Source organism: Sinocyclocheilus rhinocerous, unplaced genomic scaffold (genome assembly GCF_001515625.1).
Source record: "Sinocyclocheilus rhinocerous isolate Xijiao unplaced genomic scaffold, SAMN03320098_v1.1 scaffold119, whole genome shotgun sequence".
NCBI classification, from domain to species: Eukaryota; Metazoa; Chordata; class Actinopteri; order Cypriniformes; family Cyprinidae; genus Sinocyclocheilus; species Sinocyclocheilus rhinocerous.
Genome location: NW_015654491.1, coordinates 993,117 through 1,007,844, shown reverse-complemented (window position 1 = coordinate 1,007,844; position 14,728 = coordinate 993,117). Strand labels below are relative to the sequence as shown.

Here is a 14,728-nt window from a genome sequence, read left to right as displayed (position 1 = left end):
TCTTTTTGTTGACAGCAGATTTATAAATGAGTCTCATTACGAATACGTCGCACGTATCGTATTGTCAAGTGCCTTGTAAAAAAATCATACAAATGTGACTAAACAACTGATGAGTAACACTATTTCAGCGCGGATTTTCCTCGCGCTTTGGACTTTGAACCCTGGTTAACAAGCAGATCTGCCGCAAGCTCGTGCAGCGCTGTCAGAATACATGCAATGCGCGCGTGTATTAGAAAACATAACGTTCTGCAGTTTATTTACTAATTGTTTAAGGCCATTTTGCGAATTCAATCATCATACAGTAACCAGCAACAATCACCCCTTTCTCTTCTCATCGAAGACGTGATGCAGCAATAAACAGTCTCTCGCTGTCGGTGCTTGTAATGATTTTTGCATCTTTCTCGGACAGTTTTAAATGCTTCCACACTGCTGACATGTTTACTGCATTATAAAGAGTGCACGCCTCTCACTTTACGCTGGTTGCTATTTGATCGCGTCACGTCATTGTTCGGTACAGTTTATTCTGTCTTTTCGCTTATTCGCTTATAATTTCGGTTACCGAACATTCGGTGCATCCCTAATAATTAATTGTTATTATAATAGTAAGTACATGTAACGTGTAACACAGACACCTTAAAATAAAGTGTTACCCAGAATTTTTATTTTTGGGTGAACTATCCCTTAAACCTCGGCACATAGCTAGACCTGCACTTCTTTGTGATATTGACATAAATGATACCACAAATTGTGCGATTTGTTTAGGAGAGGTGTGTGATTGCTATTACTTCTAAGTGTTGTTAACAACCACCCGGAACACCATAACAACTACAAATCAATGCATTAAAACACAATTAGAACAGCTTAGTAATGAGATAGAGATAACAGCGAGATTCATTCAATGCCCTGGCATGGGCAAGTACCACTCAAGAATCGAGTTACATGTAAGTAGCACTAGCATACAAAGCGTAAAACCTGTTAATTTAGATATACACTACAGTTCAAATTTTCAGTAGTTTTGGGTCAGTAAGATTTTTTAAAATAAATTAATGCTATAATAGATTACACAATAACAAATTCAGAATATAAAACAGTTATTTAAATTTTAATAATATTTCACAATATTACTTTTTTGTAATTAATGCAGCCTTGGTGAGTATAAGAGACTTCTTTCAAAAATACAATAAATTCTTTCCGACCGCAAACTTTTGAATGGTATTGTATCTGAATAAATCATTTAAATGTTACAGTTACAGTAATGTTGCCCATACAGCATCTGTTCTACATGTCTGTTTCCTCTCTATCCATCAGATATCCCCTTCTCTCTTCTCTCCTGAAGGGTTTGATTTTGTTCTCCCTGGATGTTGCATGTTGTAACTTTTGTGTTTTTGTTTTGTTTATGTTTGTCTGTCCCCGTTTGTGTGTCTTTCACTTTATGTTTATGTGTATCTGCTTGTGCGTGTGCACATGTGTGAACTTCTTACACACTCCAGTCTGCGCTCCTTCAGCTCAGACAGGTCCAACACTCTGAACAGAAGCTCCTTCGCTCGGGACAGCATGATGATTGAAGAGATGCTGGTGCCCACCAAAGACACGGTAAGAACGCCCACTCTCTTTATTGCTCTCATCTGTGGCTTTCATTGTCTTGTTCTCATTCAGTACTGTAGCCGCTTTTCCACCGTCAGGCCAAACCGTTCTCGTTGCTTAACTGTTCTGTTTCGGGCCCATTCGGCCCAGCCAGTGCAGATATGGTTTCATTTTCCACTGTGGGGCTGATAACAGAGCTTGTAATACAAATGCATCAGTCGTTGCCGTGGTAAGGCAAGTGTTTACAGATGGTATGAGATGTAAATAGCAACCGCATTATGATCAGATATTTCTGTTTACTTAGCTCAGATAGTACACTTGGCCAGCTACAGAGAGAAACTGGTAGCCAGGCAACAAACAAGTGACCAATCTTGAGTGGCATCATCACTACACACATTCTACCAGCAAAGTTCAGCACTGTTAGCCAACCGTGCTGAGAATTACGGACCAAGAACGGTTTGTAATCATGTTGTGCCGAACCAAGCTCAAGTGGAAATATATAACCATTCCTTACTGCTCTTAGAATGGTTCGCTTTGAAAGTGGAAAAGCGGCTGTGTTATACTCTACGTCATACTTCCAGAAAGCACACACACACACACTACCATGTTGTTACAAACCGTAGTGAGTTACCTTCATAGGCAGCATATTAAGGCATCATACTGTAGGTGCAAAACCTGTTTTAAAACCAAGGCAAATTATGCTGCTATTTAAGTTTTTTCTTTATCCTTAGTTATTACGTCAATCCCAGATTGCATGAATACATCAAAGATGATGGATGAAGTAAAAAATAAAAAAGTGGATAAAGTAAAGAAATTATATTTATAGTAAGTGTTGTATTATTATTTAGTTTTATAGCATTTATAAATATTTTGAATTAGATTTTATTTTTATATTTTCATTTTAATTTAAATTGAATTTTTTAGTTTTCATTTTGTTAATTTTGTGTGCTTATTAGTTTTTAAATGTTTTAATATTTCAATATATTTTAAATATTCTATTTTGTTTTCAACCTAGTTGTTTTATTTTATTTCTAATTTTCATGTAATTTTTCTTATATTTATATATTATTTCAGATTTCAAATGAAAAAAAATGATTTTAATAGTTATTGTTAGCGATAACAACAACTGTTTATAATTGATTATAAATATACTTATTTCATTCAATACTGTACATTTCTGCAATATGGACATTGCTTTGACAGTCACCTCTGATTTTAATGTAGAAATATGCATTTCCTGTAAAGCTGTTTCCAATAAATGTGAATTAAGTGTAATTGAATTCAGTACTGAAAAATATAATTAAAATAGTTTGTGTATTTTGCCACAGGTTATGTGTTATATGTGTGTGCCACTGCACTGCTATAAGATACCACACTTGATCTGCATCAACACTGACTGATCGGCACTAGAAACTAGATATGAAAAAATACAAAAATAAACGAAGGATTGCCATATCTTAACCCTGTATTAATAAAAAGCCATAGATTTATTGTTAATTCCATTCATTGCCTGGCATTCTTCCTACAATTGCGCAAAGTCCACTCAGGACTTTCCACAACACAGCAAAATGTCTTGGAATATTTGTTTTGGGTCCCATGGGGTTTACGAAAGCCTGGTCCCCATCCACACAGACACAAACACACACTGTTCTGTTCTGTCCATTTTCACATTCTCATTTCCAAATGTGCCTTTAAATAAACTCTTAGACTTGAGACTTTCAGTCTAATAATAGTTTATTTAAAGGCACATTTAGATCAAAATGCTTGACCTCAATCTATCCTTAAACAGTTGAATAGACACTGGGAAGAAGGACATAGAGAGAGAGAATGATGCAAAGTCAGACTTGGACTCTGTCACTCTTTTCCATTGTGTTTTCCTGTTCAGAGTTCTGTTGCTCTTTCCATTTTCAGGAGCAAATATTCAGGCTAGACTCCTGGAATTGCTAAATTTTTAAAGAAAACAAAGATGTAGTTACTAGGCCACTTATTTTATTTGATTAAAATTTGAATTGTATTCATTTAACATGCATATCAAGCATGACAGCCATTAGCCTTAACTAAAAATAACTGTTATGAGGTCAGTATTGTGTCTAGAGTGAAGTATATGACTGTGTTCCTTGTTTATGGGAACATAGAAAGAGATAGAGTGCAGTACAGCATACTAAAGTGTTTTTATTTTTGCTTCAGTGTCAGATGTTGTGTTCTAAAAGCAATTGAGATGCCTGACGTAGCTTCATTGTTCAGCTCAGGTGCAATCAGGTAGTTTTGAACAATATCAGAGAAACACTTTACATAATACATATTTTCTCTCTCTTTGTTTGGCTTCAGAGTGTATTTAAAGATATTTCCTACATGGTGGACCCTCAGAATAAGGTACAGGTCCTTGATCTTGACCATGTTAGATCATCTCTCTCCATCTTTTCCATCCTTTCATTAGACAAAAATCCAAACACACTCATTTTTTTTTCTCATTTATTTGCTCATCTGTATTTGTGTGTCATTGTTTAGAAACACAAGCTCCACCTCCTTCTACAGTGTTTATTTTGTTGTCTTTCACTCATTGTTTTTTCTGCTTTTTATTTTTCTTGTTGAGTGTCCTGTTTGAGGCCATGTTTCATCCAGATGCATCAATGGGATGTTTCCAAAGACATTGTGTTTCTCAGCTTTATCTCGGCAGCGGATTTACAAGGCATCTCAGGAATCTTTAGATAACCAAGTCACTGAATTAGAAAAACCCCAAAACAAAACAATTTAATATTTTATTCATTTCTGAATTTAATTACAACATGTATTGCTAGTTTCTGTGTCTAACAACCTTCACACTCATTTTGAAGGTTATACAACTGCTCCTGACCCTGAAGTGTGTGTTTTTATATATGGATGTGTTTACAGCACCTTGCAGTGACTCGAGAATACAACAGTGAGTGTATGCGGCGGTACAGTTGGACCCCTGATACAGTGGACCACTCACATAACACTGTCTGCAGTCCTGTGCATTCTGGGTAAGAATATGTTTTTGTGTTTATGGTTGTTTAACTTTAAGTATGCAAACACATTAGTAACCACAACATTAATAGATTTTGATTACGATTTATGATATATATATTTACATGATGTCTATACGCTACAGTTCAAAAGTTTGGGGTTGGTAAGATTTTTTAATGTTTTCTAATAGGATGATATGTTGCTCAAGAAACATTTCTTATTATTATAAATGTTGAAAACTGTTATGCTGCTTAATATTCTTGTGGAAACAGTGATACATTTATTTCACATACTTGATGAATAGAACATCCAAAACATTTATTTGAAATATAAATATAAATCTTTTGTAACATTATAAATGTCTTTAATATAACTTTTAATGCATCCTTGCTGAAATGAAAGTACTGATTGCTTTAACAAATCCTACTGACCCCAAACTGTTTAATAGTGCTCAGTCCTCCTTATTTTACATATCTGTATTTAGTTAAAATATTTTATATAGAAGAAATTAAATGTCATTCTGTGTGTTGCAATTCTGTTATAATACCCATTTATCTCAATGCTAAAACTTACTGCTTTTGACCACCTATATCTCCTAATGAGCATCTCATTAGCACATTATAATTATACCATTTATGATTGGTGGGAGATGATTTAATCCAACCAATCAGTAAACATGAGGCTGTTTTGAGCAAGCATGTGAAAAGCTTTTCATTGGCTTCATTGAGTTGTTTGCATAAAGCACATTTTGTTTTCCTGTAGGTTTCCCCCCACACTTTCTGCTACATTGCACATAAGATCTGATTTTTGACATCAGCTTCATGTCTTTCTTACATGTATGTCAGCATTTCTGCCATGACAGCAACTGTAATAATGAATGTTGTTTATTTTTTTACTTCTTGCTTTCTGTTCTTTTTTTCTTTTCGTTAATTTGTCCTTTTGCAGCCCTTCCTCCCCGCTTCCTCAGTATGACTCCAGGTGAAAACTGAGTCCGGTGACATCACTCTTTCTATAGCTTTCTGTCACGTGTTTTCATTTGTCCTCTCCTGTTTACTTTCACTCTTTATCTCTTTCCTGCTCTCTGGTGTTTTATTCCCTGTTTTATCTCCTCATCTGTGTGAGCACTCCTCCACACTGTGTGTGTTTAGCCGGTCTTTGGGAAATGGACCTCATCTCATTCAGAAATCAGCAAATTCAGCATAGTCATAAAATAAACTTCAGATCACTCATTACACACACTAGTTCCACCATCAGCACATTAGACATTTTGTGATGAAAGGGAGGTTTTAGTAATGTTCTTCATTTCACAGTTAGAAATTATTTGTTGAAGCAACATCATTTCCTCAGTAGGACTGGGCAATATGTTGAAAATTAACAATATTTGTAATAATTTTTAAAATTTAGAGTAGGCATTGTGAATTTCACAGTGATGTTTTGAATTGATTCAGTACTCTAATTCAAGAAATTAATTTTTGTTTGCGCCATGCCGCCATCCCTCAGTAATGTTTCCGTAAATCTTGTGGGTGGCATATCTCATGAATAAAACATGTTTGTTTTATTAAAAATATGTAAATAATGCAGTTTGTTACTATTTATTGTTATGCTGACCCATATAAAAGAAAATTATTAAATATTCTTCGAGATTTAAATTGATTTATTCCTTGAAAATAGTATGGAAAAACATACCTTTATTATTTTTAAGATTTTTACTGTTTTAGTTCTTACATTAAACATTTTAAATGGATATTTTGTCAAAATGGTTCCTCTGTCAAAAAAAAAAGTAAGTAAAAAAAGTAAGTAAAGGAAATGCATCAGGACAAACATTCAAAAATTTGGGGTCAGTATAAAAAAAAATACATTGATTGAATGACAGTAAAGACTAATGCATTGTTACAAAAAATTCTATTTAAAATAAAAGATGTTATTTTGAACTTTCTATTTATCAAAGAATCCCGAAAAAATATCACACTTTAAATATCATGATTAAAATGTTGTTTTCTGAAGGATCATGTGACACTGAAGACTATAGAGGCCTTGTAATCACAGGAGTGAATGACATTTTAAAATGTATTAAAATAGAAAATGTTTTTAAATTATAATAATATTTCACAATATAACTGTTTTCATTGTACTGTGACCAAACGAATGCAGCCTTGATAAGCATAAGAGACTTCTTTCAAAGGTAGTTTTAATATATATTGAATATCACCAATATGTTGACTTGCCATATGTTGTCAAAATTTTTGGTTTATCGTCCAGCCCTTGTCATCAGTGTTAGGACATCATGTATATATAACAAACACACAGTGGCAATGCACATGCAAATATATATTGCATTCAGCTCACGTTAACAGATAAAGTGTGTTTTGGGTTTTCTATCCACCTGTGGAGGTGCTCTTGGTCACACTGTTGATCACTGATCACTGCTTCGAAACAATTAATCTTGGCAGTAAACAGGATATTATTTTCACCTTTGCACACAGAGTCATGACATGAGTACAGTGACTATGGTAATATTTGGAAAGTCAGTATTGAAGGAATCCCTTGTGTTTCCTGTTCAGGTGTCTCTGCTGCTGTTGTATGAGGGACTAAATGCTGCCAGGTTTAACAGCTCGAAGCACTGTCACTCTTTTTAATTGTTTTTCCTCTGTCTTGACTAAACTGTCTCTATCTCTCTCTCTTTAATGGTCTGTTCTTGCTTACTGTTTCTCCTCCGTTTTGTTTCTGCTTAGACCTTTCCCTTCTCCCTCCCTCCCTCTCTCTCACCACGTGTGTTGGGTGTACAGTGATCACAGCATGGGAATCGTCTCTCACTCGTTCATGTCTGTGTAGTGGGTTAGCGTGGTGTCCCTCTTTCTTTCTTCATGTCCTTCCCTCTTTCTCTTCCATTAATCCTGTATTCTCTTGCAGGTTCCTAGTGAGTTTCATGGTGGATGCTCGGGGTGGGTCAATGAGAGGAAGTCGTCATGATGGAATGCGTATAATAATTCCACCCAGGAAGTGTTCAGCACCAACAAGAATCACTTGCCGCCTAGCAAAACGGCACCGCTTGGCATACCTACCCCCTATGGTGGAGGGAGAGGGACTTGTGAGCAGACTGGTGGAAATGGGGCCAGCTGGGGCACAGTTTTTGGGGTAAGAATTCCTCCATGGTGGCTTAAATTATCTGTAGTTTCACAGTTAAAGCAGATAACTCATGAACAACATAATCTTGGCCTAAATGCATTAGTTTTAAACTTTTTTGACAAAAATGTCAATGGGGAATGAGTTCAGATTGAGTAATGTCAGGATTTCCTTCTTAAATTCTCATCAAATTAGTGCTGAATGCAGTTTGCATGGTGCAGTTCCCCATCTGTTTACTGAATTCTTCCCTTATTGTCTTCACTTCATTTCAGGCCTGTGATAGTTGAAATTCCTCATTTTGGCTCCATGCGGGGAAAGGAGAGGGAGCTGATCGTTCTACGCAGCGATAATGGAGAAACCTGGAAAGAACATCATTGTGACTGTAAAGTGACAGAGCTCACCTCGATCCTTAATGGCATGGATGAGGGTAATGTAGTAATGACATAACTAAAACTTCAGACTAATATGGTTTTCTTTAAATACCTCACAGGTAGTTTTCATTAAATCTTTGTAATTTAGTTTATTTGTGTTTTCATATGTATTTACAGAGATGGATAGTCCAGCAGAGCTGGAGAAAAAACGTATCTGCCGCATCATTACAAAAGATTTCCCACAGTACTTTGCAGTGTTGTCACGCATCAAACAAGAAAGTGATTACATGGGACCAGAGGGCGGAGTCCTGAGCAGTGAGGCGGTTCCCATGGTGAAAGCTGCCTTTCCTCACGGAGCGCTTACGAAGAAGATTCGTGTTGGACTACAGGTATAAGGACTTATCAAGATGGTTGTTGTCAAATTATGTTTGGTCAAGCTTATGTTTTTAATTATTTATTTTATTTATTTTTTTTATTTTATTGTATGGAATACCTGGAAATATTTGGGAATTTTAAAATAGTGTTTTCTATTGTAATTTTTTGTTTATGTTTATTATCAATTTTAAAATATTTAACAAGATATATATTGATCTTGTTTTATAGCTTGTATAGATTATAAATCGCTTGCAAACCATAATAATTTTGGTTTGCGAGTCTTTTGAGTCAGTTTTTTTCAATAAATAAGTAACTGCTTCACAAAATATTTTGAATGATTCGTAAGCGAAATTAATTTAAGCAATTTACATAAATCTGGCCTGTCTTGTCATCTCAAGGGACTCTGGGATCATTCTTTCTCTCTATCACACACACACACACACACACACACACACACACTATAGCAGAATATTTTCACACAGAACACAGACATAATAGCAGAATAGCATCTGTTCTTTGGAAAGTGAATCTGTCTGTTACAACAGTGGTCAGGATGCATTTCCTGGTAAACATCTCATGAACATAGCATAGAAACTGAGAGTATATACATGTAACAAAAGAAACAAGTCAGAAGACTACAGCAATAAAAAGCTATATGCATAATGGACGATTAATTAGTTGCATATGCCTAGACTGGTTATGCAAAATGTTCATCAGACATGATCCAAAAAAAAAAAAAAACGGCATTAGTTCAGAAAAATATGTACTGTAGATGTTTTTCTCCTGTACATCATACCAATTTTTTCTGTTTCTCTCTCAGGCACAGCCTGTGCCAGAGGACATTGTGCGGACTATCACTGGTAACTGTGCATCCTTCAGCCCAATTGTTACCGTGGAGCCCAGGAGGAGGAAATTCCACAAGCCCATCACCATGACAATCCCTGTGCCACCCAGATCCAAAGAGGCTGTTTCTAACGGGCGCAAAGGAGAACCTGCCCCCTGCCTTAGACTGCTCTGTAGCATTACAGGCACGTGAATAGTTTGAGTGTGTGTGTATTTTAAATGAAATGTGGAAAATGTCAGGTTGTCATGGTCAAATGAAGATGCAACAACAACTGCACATTATTTGAGATGCCCCATTTGAATTTAAATTCAACATTCGTGTTTGCTTTTGTGTATACAGAGTTAAAAGTCAGGAAAAATCTGAGATAAAACATGCATTTGCAAGTGACACGAAATTTCATACTACTATCGAATAAAAAGGACCAAAAAATCGTTAAGCACCCAAAAAAAGTGTCTTGATGAAAATGATTCCGAACACCAGTTTTTAACATATTTTGTTTTTAGGTGGAACATCCCCTGCACAGTGGGAAGACATCACTGGGACCACTCCACTCTCCTTTGTCACAGACTGCGTTTCCTTCACCACAAATGTGTCTGCCAGGTTAGTCTCAGCTGATGTTGGAGTGTATCAGATGCAGATTCAAATCATGTGCTTTGGAGTGGGGGACAGTGGACGATCTCTGCCCTAGATTAAATTATATCATTATAATCATTTTCATCTGCACATCCACAATGCCAGATGCTGATTGAACTCAAATATGACTGCAGACTGTGGACTGGAATAAAGAGTTAGTGAGGAAAGGAAGGTCCACATAAGATCATTAAAGAACAGACACCATTTCTATAAAGATTGTGAGGGATCTACTTGTTTCTGCTCAAAATTTCTCTAAATTATGTAACTCCCCAGTTTGTGAGTGTCAGTTCCTTACAAAACTGTTCTTGAAATCAAACATTGAAATTAATGGACATTACTGCATAAGCTCAGAAATAATCAAAATTAAACCATGTTTATTCTTGTTGCAAGTAAACCTGTATTTATTGTAGATTTGATGGCATCTTATTTTATGTGTTATCTGCTTCATTTTGATAAGCATTTATTTTTCTAAATATGCATGCTTCTGTAGTCATATTTTGCTTTTGGATTTAACATTGTTTTTTTTTTTTTGTCTATGAATATATCAGAACAGATTTGCGGCCCATTTTTGGGTTTCAACCAACCCACTGAGCACCATTCGTATAAACATTCATTGTTTGTGTCAGTATTGAAGACAACTGACTGAAAGATTTTGTTTCCAAAACTTCTATCATGTAAACAAGGTTTTCGGTCCCATGGAGTTGTAACAGAGAAAGTAAATATTTGTGAAAATTTGAGAATTGTACAGGATTTTCCTTATTCTAGGTAAATTCTTTCCACTCCTTTTTGTAGATTTTGGTTGGCAGACTGTCAGCAGATCAGTGAGACAGTGGGTTTAGCATCTCAGTTGTACAGAGAGATGATCTGCGTTCCATACCTGGCCAAGTTTGTGGTGTTTGCTAAAATGATCGACCCTATAGAGTCCCGCTTGCGTTGCTTCTGCATGACTGACGACAAAGTCGACAAAACTCTGGAGCAGCAGGAGAACTTTGAGGAGGTGGCAAGGAGCAAAGACATTGAGGTGTGCCACTATAACTCACACGCTAGCCTACACACATGCACACACTATACACACGTTCACATAAATAATTAACGTTGAACATGCTCTCAGTGTTTGGAAACAGTGAGTCACGAGTTTGTGAATATTCTTGTATATACACACACACATAAGAAAATCCATGGAAAAAAACTGTGAATCTGTAATTCACAGGCCACTCACACGTTCATATTATCCCATATTCAAACACAATAACCCTTTTGATCATTTATTGACACCTTAGAGACATCACTGTATAAATGCTTATGATTTGTCACTCGTTCCTTTGTCAGATTCTGGAGGGTAAGCCCATTCATGTAGAATGCTACGGCAACATCACTCCTCTGGCAAAGAGTGGTCAGCAACTCGTCTTCAACTTCTATGCCTTCAAAGAGAACCGACTCCCATTCAATGTCAAGGTTTGAGTGACAGTGGCCTAACTCTTTCAGCTATAAAGGATGCACTTACAGAATTTCAGTAAACAAGTATTATCCAGTAAATCAGCTATACAGTTTAATCCGAATATTGAAATGAAATGCAAAAAGTTATATTTACTCTATTGATCGAAGATATAAAGTAAGTTAAAGGTTTTTTTTGTGTTCCATTAGCAGATGTAACAAAATGTCTTGGACATTATATTGATACTTAGCAATGTGGATGCAGCATCACGCAAACGTTTTCGGTTACCAGTGCCACTGAAAAAAATTCTCTATTCACAGTCAGCCATAAATTGTGTATAAAAAGTGTCCTATAACAGGTATAGCAAAGGCATAGCATATAATTTTATTTGGCTGGTCATGTGACCGCAATATAGCAGACCCCATGAGGCAGCTCAGCTCAATGTAAAATAAAGCAGCATTTATTAGGATACTGATATGACTGGAGTTATATCTTAAGACTTTTTGTCATTCTGTGTTGTGTATATGGATGTGTTTTGTAGGTCAGAGATATGGGCCAAGAGCCATGTGGAAGAATCTCATTCCTCAGAGAACCTAAAATCGCAAAAAGCCTGCCACAGAGTGCAATCTGCAACCTTAACTTTACACTGCCAACACACAGGAAGGTAAGAACAGACAAAAACACATTGTGTGGCATTTTCTCTAGTGTTATCTGGAGTCTATTAAACATTAAACATGTCACAGAGCTATTTGTGTTGTTGCTTTAGCTGTAACTTTATTTTGCCTTTCCTTTTGTCTGGCTCTCTTTTAATCTCTCTGCATCTGCATTTATTATCTTTTCTATTCCTTTACTGTCCTCTTTCCACTCCTTTTCTCTTATCTCCTCTCTTTCCAATACGATCTTCACTTACCCACCATCCTCGGCTGCTGCTGCTCCATTATGTATTGCTGCAATGCACCGTGGGAAATTTTAGGAAATGGAGTCTGATCCTGATGATGAGGTACATATTTAATAACTTGTCCACCTTTGCCTTTAATGTGGTGCTTATGTGATCATACGCTTATTTATGTGATTAGTCAAAAGATTTTGTACCAGCTCCCATCATTGGTCAGGCAAGTGCATGACTTCTTTTTGAGTTTATCAGTATATTTAAAGCATTGTGTTATTTTGTGGCTTGGTGGAAAAAATTTTCACATATCTCTTTTGCAGATTTAAGTTGTATTTAATTTTATTTCAAATTGAAGCAATTAGGCAGTTTCACTGGAAAATACTAAACTTTCACACTGTTAGCAAATGGGCTGTGCTTATCTAGTTGATCCTCTCTCAGGAGACCACATTTCAAAGTGAAATAAAGCACAACATTCCTTACAGAAACTAAAGCAATTTAAATATTTTATCGATATCCTAAATTAAATTGACCACGTGAATTAACTCCTTCAAAAGATGCACTGAAAAAATCTGGACCAATGTAGATACAGTGCTTTCAAAATAATCAAAATGAAATTGTAGTAGTTAGCCACTAAAAAGATGATTGCACTACGATTTTTGTCACTTTGTTCTTACATAGGATTTTTACTTTTGTGTTATTGCAGAATGACAAAGATCGACGACATACCTTTGCTTCATTAGCATTGCGAAAGCGCTACAGCTATCTGGCCGATCCAGCATCCAGTGAGTCCTACATTTTCTTTATTCTTGAAACATCAGCATGACATAATCACACAGTCGAAGCTTCACATGTACACAGGCATCTGATACAGGCATATATGAAGTCACAATAATCCCATATCTCACCATTTTCCAAAACAGAACTGCCAGTATATATTGTCTGTGTACATTAGTCATAAACAATTACATTTGTTTGCTTGCTTTTTTGCCTTCTTTGGTTTTATCTTTTGTCATGCGTGTTGTTTTTTGTTCCATTATTTCACATTTCATATGATTTGCTACCACATTGTCTACACAGGTTGTGTATTGCTTAATGTGTTTTTGAATAAACCCATCATTATGTCTAATTTGTTGTTTTATTTTCAAAAGAATTTGCTTGTTTTGCAGACACTTCTTCTAATTGCTCATGATGAAAAACCATGGACTCAATACTTGCTTCTTTATTCAGTTATTAAAGGGGTCATGAACTGCATTTAAAAAAATTATTTTATAATGTTCTCTGAGGTTCACTTATAGGGCCCTATTTTAACGATCTAAGCGCATGGTCTAAAGCGCACGGCGCAGGTGTACTCAGGGCATGTCCGAATCCCCTTTTGCTAGTTTAGAGGGATAGTTCACCCAAAAATGAAAATTTGATGTTTATCTGCTTTAGGGATGTGCATCTCATGACTCATGACCGATACGATACGCATCTCGATGCATAGCCAACGATACGATACATTAAAGATACATATGAAGCAGCTACCGATGCGATGCGATACGATTCACACCTATTACGATGCAGTGCGATCTGATTCGATTCAACACAATGCGATTCAATGTAATATGATGCAATGGAGAAAATATTATCACTTTTAATGCCTCGAGGCCTGTTTCATAAAACAATTAACCAAATAAGCCAGGCTTATTTCAGTCTGATTCATTGTCCAATCTAAAATGGCTCTTTAAAGCATTAAAATAACTAAATTAAAACTTAAAATCACTGAATTAAAATGAAAATAAATAATAAAGAAAATAACTACATTTTAACTGCTATAAGGAACACACATTAACTCATTTGAGCTTAGTAATTAGTACTGTAGCCTACTAGCTTACATTTGATTGACCAATTACAATAGTCCCTTTACAGTTACTGCTATCATAAAAATACACTTTATATGTAGGTTTAAAATTCTACAAAAGACACATTTAATGTCCAGATTTTGAAACGTGCAGTGCTCATGTTTATTCAACGAAGTCAAACGGCACAAATAAATCAATGTATGGGAAACACTGGTATAATGTATATCGAAATATCGGAAATGTGTTTAAAAATCATATCACCGTTATTGAAAAAAATTATATCGCGATACTTATTGATATTGAATTATTGTCCAGCCCTAACACACACACATACACACATATATACACACACACATACACATATACACACACACACACACACACATATACACACATATACACACATACACATACATACACATATATATACATATATATATTTGTTTGTGAAATGGCACAGTTTTATAAATATCTGAAAGTACACTCTTAACATCAGTCAGTCAAGCATTATAATATGATAATCAATGTTATTTAATGATAGAACTTTTGTAATTAGAATTAAAACTTGATAACCATGTATGAATGCATATTAGTCATTTTAACTGAACTTCGGACTGGTGGTGGTGCTTTTTTGGTCATTCAGTGTTT

At 35.6% G+C, this 14,728-nt stretch overlaps 1 protein-coding gene across 1 annotated transcript in view; it reads left to right on the top strand.

The window, feature by feature from the left end:
- Window positions 1-14,728, top strand: part of LOC107717054 (ankyrin-3-like) — a 102,134-nt gene that overhangs the window by 66,375 nt on the left and 21,031 nt on the right. The window contains exons 25-37 of the mRNA XM_016523696.1: window positions 1,491-1,593; window positions 4,477-4,586; window positions 5,515-5,547; window positions 7,480-7,704; window positions 7,965-8,119; window positions 8,241-8,452; window positions 9,259-9,466; window positions 9,786-9,882; window positions 10,708-10,936; window positions 11,245-11,370; window positions 11,892-12,014; window positions 12,324-12,350; window positions 12,943-13,021. Of these exons, the coding sequence (XP_016379182.1) occupies window positions 1,491-1,593; window positions 4,477-4,586; window positions 5,515-5,547; window positions 7,480-7,704; window positions 7,965-8,119; window positions 8,241-8,452; window positions 9,259-9,466; window positions 9,786-9,882; window positions 10,708-10,936; window positions 11,245-11,370; window positions 11,892-12,014; window positions 12,324-12,350; window positions 12,943-13,021 (1,727 nt within the window). The remainder of the gene's footprint in view (window positions 1-1,490; window positions 1,594-4,476; window positions 4,587-5,514; window positions 5,548-7,479; window positions 7,705-7,964; window positions 8,120-8,240; window positions 8,453-9,258; window positions 9,467-9,785; window positions 9,883-10,707; window positions 10,937-11,244; window positions 11,371-11,891; window positions 12,015-12,323; window positions 12,351-12,942; window positions 13,022-14,728) is intronic.